The sequence below is a fragment of the Frankliniella occidentalis genome, unplaced genomic scaffold (genome assembly GCF_000697945.3).
Source record: "Frankliniella occidentalis isolate FOCC.00 unplaced genomic scaffold, Focc_3.1 Scaffold110, whole genome shotgun sequence".
Classification (NCBI taxonomy): Eukaryota; Metazoa; Arthropoda; class Insecta; order Thysanoptera; family Thripidae; genus Frankliniella; species Frankliniella occidentalis.
Window position 1 is genome coordinate 853,933 of NW_026267238.1, and position 7,441 is coordinate 861,373.

Genomic DNA, 7,441 nt, shown 5'->3' on the forward strand with positions numbered 1-7,441 from the left:
CTTCCCCTCCTCCGATCATAACCAGTACCGACCCAGCGACCTCGTGGCCGGCGGGTTTGCCCTCCCGGGGGTAAATTTGCAAAGCGCTGCTCCCCCCCCCCTTCACCCCATCACCCTTGGCGCCCCGCGCGCATGGCCCCGGGATGGGCGCGCGCCGGGCAGGCGAAGCGGGCGAAGCGGGCCTCGCAGGATGTTGGGTCAACAAATTATATCCGGCAAAGAAGCGGGTCGAAGGGAGGGGGGGAGAGGGGGGGGATAGCGCGGCAACAGCAAGTGTCGGCCGACCAGGGGAAAAGGTTTGGAGGGGATTGAGGGAGAAGCGAGAGGAGAGGGGGGAGGAAGAGTTGCCCCGCGTTTTTATATGCCTCGATTTGGGAGCAGACCCCACCAACGTACCCTCTCCAACACACACATAATCATCACTTTGTTATTTTGCAAAATCTTTTCTCTTCTTTTTCCGCCCCGCCGTGTTTACCAGCGCGCTTGCATACACGACTCCGGGCCGGGGTCCGGGGGCGGAGAGCAGGTGTTCCGTGCGGTCTGACACGCCACGGTGAAATAAAGCGAGTTCCGTGTTTGACATTGCGCGCGTGACCCCACCCCGCACCACCTGTTGGTGGGGTGGGACCAGGCTGCTGCCACCGCAGCACTGGCGCTACCCTGTGTCCAGGAAAGAAAGGGTGCAGCCCGAGGAGCCGTTTTCTCTTTTCCTCCAAGTTTTGGATCTTCTTTTTTTTTATTTTAAAAAAAGTGCAGAATCGGTTCTGGTTTTCTTTTTCTTTTTACTTCCACGCTCGCTCGCCCCTAAACTGCTTCATTGGTTTGCTGAGCTCACACGTGCCCCGTATGCCGTGCGCTCCGGCGGTGCGACACCCCGCCCCGCCACACCCCGCCGGGCACCACCGGGTCGGTCCCTCCACCCTGCTCATGCAACATGCATGACCTGGTCGGCGTAATGAGGAGACAGAAAGCGCATAGCGATACCAAATCCCTGCCGGCGGCGCCCGGCCCGGCCCCTCGGCGGGGGCGGCGGCCCAAAGGAGCGCTCGTTACACGGAGGGCGCCCGGTGGGCAGGCAGGCCCGCTGTGCAGCGCTGCCCGGCGGGCCGGCCTGCCCCGCGGGCGCTATCGGAACAACAGGATGCACGTCAGAGCAGGGTGCTGCGGAAACGAAAAATCAGGGCACGCACAACCATGGATGCGGGGTGAGGGCAAAGTTTGCGAATTTTGTTCCCCCCGCAGCGCACCATCCTCCTTGATTTTTTTCCTGCTTCCTCTCCTTTTCTCTAGCCGACTATACGCGCATCCCGGGGGCTGGCGGGGGCAGGAGGAGGCGCCAGTCGCGCGGCCCGACTCGCCTCTGGGGCGTAACTGTTGCTCCCCGTCTCGATATATCGGTATTTCCGGGGCGTACATATTGGATGCTGCTCATCCGTTTGTCCCACGGCGCCGTCCCGCCGCCCGGGCGTAAGGAGCATTACATTCCTGCTCTCCCCTGTCGTGCCCGCTGGCTCCCCCTCCCCGCCCCTTCATGCTGCTGTGCTGCGCAAGGCGCGATTCAAATATCTTCTACTCTCGTTGTTGTTCTTGTTGTTGTCTTGTGTTTGGCTTTGTGGAGGGAAAACACCAGGGTAAAGAAGCTACTGCTGTCACATATATATTTTTTGGCAACATTTTAACAACGCAATTTTTTTTTTTTTGTTTTTCAGGGTGCCTCGTCGAGCTTAGTGGTAAAGTACGCCGACACCGAAAAGGAGCGACAGCTACGTCGTATGCAGCAGATGGCCGGCAACATGAACGTCCTAAGTCCGTGGGTGCTGAACCAGTTCGCAACATTTAGCAATTACGCGCAGGTAAGCCTTTAATGGATTGGAAGCCTGTATCATATGTAAATTTGAAAGAATCAGAGTAAAGTTTCGAGAGCATAATTTTGCCAGAAATAACATAAAAACTTTTTAAGGTGCGTTGAAAGCTTTCAATTTTGTTGGTGTGTGACTGTTGCACACTTGTAGGTGTGCATCTGTCGCACTTTCCCAGATGTGTGACTTCCCGTTCGTACAGTTACGGAAGTAAATGTGCAAATTTTCCTTTGAAATGCTCACACTCCATGTGTGTAAGTGGCGTTTCTGCACCTAAAAGTGTGCAAGTCACACACTTTCCGGTGTATACTCACCTCCTTGTCGTATTGCAGCAGCAGGCGCTGGTGGCTGCCACCACGTCGCCCGCCAGCTACATGGCGCCCATCGCGGCGCTGGCCCCGCTGCCGCACGCGCTGGGCCCCGCCGTGCCCACCTCGCAGGGGCAGGCCGTCAACGGCACGCTGCCCAGCCTGCCGTCGCCCACCATGCCCACCTTCACCGTGGCGGCCCAGACCCCCAACGGCCAGCCGACGGCGTCCGACTCGCCCGTGTACACCACGGGCATCCCGCCGCCAGCTTACCCCAACCGTGAGTATTTTATATTTTATTTCTGCGCTGTGCTGGGTGGTAGTAAAGTCACCCACATAAAATTGAAATGTACGGCATACTTCTTGGAAAACATTGGAAAGATGAGAATAACTTTTCTGTAGATGCGCTTGCTCTGTCCATTCCAGCGCAAGGGCTGTCGGCTGGCGAGGGAACGCTGCACCCGGCCGCCTACTCGGCTCTCCAGCCATTTCCACCAGTAGGTGAGTACGAATCTGCGGAAGCGTCGATTTCTTATTGGCTTAGTCGTTGTTTGTGTCTACTTATGAAACTTTTGGCTGTAGATTCACCTTTAAATTAATTTTGGTGTGTTTTAGCGTACCCTGGTCCTGTTTATCCACCATTCACTCCAGCACCACCACCCGCTTGCCCTCCCCCTCCGCATCAGTCCACTGTGATTCATTCTGGTGAAGGTGCGAATTTACTTTGTTTATTTGTACTTTGAATCACATGATGATGTGTTCTTATCGGCCCTATTGACTAATTTTACATTTATTGTTTCAGGAGGCAACAAATTTGGCCCTGACGGATGTAATCTCTTTATCTACCATTTGCCTCAGGAATTTGGCGATGGCGAGTTATGCCAGATGTTTCTTTCGTTCGGTCTCATATTGAGTGCCAAAGTATACATCGACAGAGTCACTAATCAAAGCAAATGCTTTGGATTTGTATCTTTCGACAACCCATCAAGTGCTCAAGCTGCTATAGCAGCAATGAATGGTTTCCAAATAGGAATGAAAAGGCTCAAAGTGCAGCTCAAAAAGCCCAAAGATATGGGCCGGCCTTATTAAAGTGCGTCTGTGTCAGCGCAACATATCGCATACGAGCGACCATAAAGAACGTGTTGTTATTTTCTCTTGTAAATTCTTTTTACCGCTTCTCTTCCATTGCCTCACTAACTTAATTTGGAAGGGGCTAAAAATTAACGTACAGTCACCGTGCTTAAGTCAATTTTTACGAACGTAAGTACACCTTACGTTATTTAGGGGACTCGGTTTTTGTTTTAGTAATGAAAGAGCAGAGAAATAATTATTGAATATTGTCTACTTTGACGTATTGATGCACATTTATGCACATGTATTGTGTGTTCACGTTCTGGTTTTCCGAAAGTATTGTACCTGATCAATGGAAGGTAAAAGCTATCTATGAATTTGGGTCATTACACCACAGAAACAAGTATTCGTAAAGTTCGTTTGAAATGGATGTAAAATTAAACAAAAAGGGTGTAGAAATTAAGTAAAGTACCAACGGTTGACTTAAAAATTATATTTATTTATTTGTAACTCATTTACTGTAGTTTTAAGAATAGAAGTCTTTACGTATGCATTTTGCATTCAGTTTCTAACACGAAACTGCCAGAGAGTTTCCTCTCTACTATTACCATTACTATTACTATTATGGTTATTATTATTGCAGTGATTTTATAGTGATATTCTATCTTTGGGGCTAACGCTATCGTTTAGCATGGTTAGCGCACGTTGTACTTATTAAAATTTTAGGAGCTCAAACGCTCATTGTTTGGTTATTCTCTTTTTAATTCTAGTCATTAGTGACATTTTTAGGTGAAAAGATGGATCGTTGAATTTTGGTGTGTAATTTATCAATGGAGATTCTTTGCGCGTTGCAATTATCGTTCTTGTTATAATTTTTGAATCTTTCAATGCCTTTGATGGGGCAATAATGTTTAGTCCCGAACAGTATTTGACACATGTTAGTCCAGGTCTGATGGTATGACTGACACGTACGCTAACACAAATTAATAGCCTACAATATCACATTAATCCGTAGGCCTACCTATAGGGAATGCTTGGGAGTAGTCGAGAAGACGGCTCTTTTACTCTTTCTTTACGCATAAGAGATCTTCGGATTAAAATATGTCTCTTTCCTAAGACAATTATAAGGAACCAATTTTCCAAACGACTCTGTAACCAACATACGACCAAATTGCACATTCCTTTGCTCTTTGCTTTCTTTTACTTGGTCACATTCCCACTCGATGTCCCAGAAACGTAGTTGGTTTGTGACAATTGTGATGTGGCGTACTGTTCTCTTTGCCTTTGTCTTAATTCACTTTAATCAACTTGTGAAGGGAAATGACTGCACAAATAATGCCGAAGCTTCAAGAAATCGCTCGTTTTAATCACAAATCACTAGAGCATGTCATATTTGGGTCAGTCATAAGTGCCAACAAGTTGTGATAAATAAGTCTAAGCTGTCACCTTACTCTGTGGAACATATATCATTTCGAATTATGAGATCAGAAAAAGAAAATCACTAATAGTTATCGGTGTTTCCTTTTTTCGGAAAGGGTTCCTTGATATATATTTTGTGGAAAAACTAGCTCTGATCTGGGCCGTTATCTCGGACTACATTAGGAAATATGAAATTGGAACATTAATTTTTCTCGTGTTACTCTTACTCTTTTGTGTGCGCTCTTATTTAGAGAGTTTGAGCACAATTGCAGTCCTTTATACATTTATCTAGAGTTAAAAGCACAGTATACTAATAGCTGATGGGCCCACTGCTTCGAATTGTGGCACCTGTCACTTATGAGGTCAATTGTTCGCAGCATTAAAGAATAAAGACGCTAAAATGTCCTTTATTGCTTTAACACAGGGTATTTCATATTCATATTTTTGTCCCAGATGTACTGCTCTTCAAGGTGTCACGTGTCGAAAGTTTTGCGATTATTTCTAAGCACTCCGGGCAGAACTCCTAACCACGACAATAATTTAAGTCCATACCGGCACCTGTACTCACACGCTGAGCAACTGGTAAATCTGTGAGCGTCTATTGCACTAATTTCTCTTAACCTTTTATTTAATGCGGCACATCTCGTAACGACCTGCAGACCTGATTCAGGCTCTTGAAGTGACAACTTCCAACGTCACAAGTTTACTAAATTGCGTACACTACGTCGGGGCCGTAATCGTATCAAATGTACGTTATAAATCACGGGTGACTTTGTAAAATACTAAATTTATTGTTAAGGTGGACCCCGACATCAAAATTTTGCCTGTATGGTACCGGTCTTAGGTCAGTTTCAGTGAAATGCATTTTTTGAGCTTGCACTCTAGACCATCTTAAGACCGCTGAAAAATGGGTCAAGGACATAAAATGAATTGATATTCAGGTGTAGAAGCATAAACTAACTTAATCCAGTAGTTTTCTCGTATAGGAACACTCTTCACGACCAGTAATATATCTGGATAGTAATTACCTTACAAGGCGCCCTGTGTATCCTATTTTGTTGTAAGGTACTGTGCTGTAATTAAATTTATTTCAAGTAGAGTATACGTTTTGATAAAATGTACTATTCTTGTATTGAAAAAGAAAATTGTTACGTTGTGAAGTGCGCTCTCTAGTTATAATATTATTTCGTTGTCTGTTGAAACTTTCTACATCTTTAGAAGTAATTGCTGGCTATGAGCAGTGAGAGAGCATAGGTGAACGTTATATGGGTTTGTTTCCATGCAAAACGATTGCATATTTAGTAGGCGTTGTTTAAGCCTTGTTTTGTTTTCTATATTCTGAAGATGCTGTAGTTTAGCATACCATTTGCTCGTTCATTCGAGTGTAGCTAATTATTTCACATTTGACTCTAATTCAATTTCAAAGTTTTAAGATATCTGAAATATGCGAGCTTTGACTTTTTCATACACGTCTTGTTAAGAGGCAATTTCAAACAAAAATAATCTTCATATCAATATGATTAAAATATTTGAAAATTGAGAGGACCTTTTGTTTTTCTACTGATGTAACTTTTGGGGCCCGTTTGCCATCTTTTCCAATATTTAAAAAAAGTGTATGGTCGCGGTCAGCAGGTTACTGTGGTTATCTGTGCTTCTACGATCGCCGACCGTCGCCGACTAGCTCTGCAAAATCTTGTTACACAGCACTGTTATTCAAACAATGTCACGTCACATTGAAACGACTGTGATTCCTGTCACATTGTTTGAAATATTGTGTCACATTTGTTATAGTGTGACATGTAATGACCCCATGATGGCAAAGAGTTAGAGTATGGCAAGAGTACGTCACGTTGTAACGAATCTGACACGCTTCTATAATCAATGTGACACAGTTCACGCTTGATTAAACGTGACGTCAAAGTGTTTGAATAACAGTGAGTGCGTGTCGCGGTGAAATAGTGACTAAAATTCCTCCGCTCCGTCTATTAAAATATCGTCCCTGAAGTAGAAACAAATGTTGAAGGAACGGCTTCGTTCATCTTCCAACGACAAATTTTTATGCAATGATGTCAAGTTAACCCTTTAAACTTTCAATAGCGGTCCACTATTGTTGCATTTCTGGACTGCGCAGTTATTTCCAGATATGTGACGCATATTATTATACGTATAATTTTATAATAACGTTGTAGAACTCTTTTGTAAAAGAAACTTACGCATTTTGTGACTGTGGATAAAACTTATTGAGACTCACGTATGATCCACATACACACATTAGTTAGTCACTTAAAAATTAGTTAGACTGTTTTTAATTTTAAATACTCTTTTTCGCATATTGAAAAAATAGTAATCTTTTACCCTTATTGCCTGTCGCCCGTATGCTGTGCAGATTGATGGCCAGGTTATTATTGGCACTTCACGGACTTCTCTTCCTGACAATTGTGCCCTACAAAGTGAATTTGTGCTCAAAATCTTTGTTCAACTTTAGCATGAGCCAAAATTTTAAGCAAAAGAAGTCAGTGTTTCCTTTTATTGGAGTTGTCACAGTAATCTGTCGTGAAATGCGTTCTTAAACCAATGTTTGGGCAACCTGACTCCTGACTACATGTCGCAATGTATGCGCTCCACTGACAGCCATGCGTTTTTGATCATTTGCTTTTATTCCAAAATCGAAATTGTTGCGTGCAATTTCGAACCTACATATTTTCATCATTTCTACTTTCTCGATCAGTCTTTCTACTGTTTTAAATTTGAATTAACCAGATGCTTTAAAAGTTCCATTGTATT

At 44.5% G+C, this 7,441-nt stretch overlaps 1 protein-coding gene across 6 annotated transcripts in view; it reads left to right on the forward strand.

The window, feature by feature from the left end:
• The window catches only part of LOC113206571 (CUGBP Elav-like family member 3), a 299,180-nt gene extending 292,983 nt beyond the window's left edge, over positions 1-6,197 (forward strand). For 4 of the 6 annotated variants that reach the window (XM_052270072.1, XM_052270073.1, XM_052270076.1 and 1 more), the window contains 5 exons: positions 1,710-1,853; positions 2,192-2,447; positions 2,570-2,668; positions 2,783-2,878; positions 2,970-6,197. In XM_052270072.1, the coding sequence (XP_052126032.1) occupies positions 1,710-1,853; positions 2,192-2,447; positions 2,570-2,668; positions 2,783-2,878; positions 2,970-3,256 (882 nt within the window). In that variant the 3' untranslated portion in view covers positions 3,257-6,197. The remainder of the gene's footprint in view (positions 1-1,709; positions 1,854-2,191; positions 2,448-2,569; positions 2,669-2,782; positions 2,879-2,969) is intronic. The other 2 variants (XM_052270074.1, XM_052270075.1) reach the window with 2 other exon arrangements.
• Positions 6,198-7,441: the final 1,244 nt, after the last annotated feature.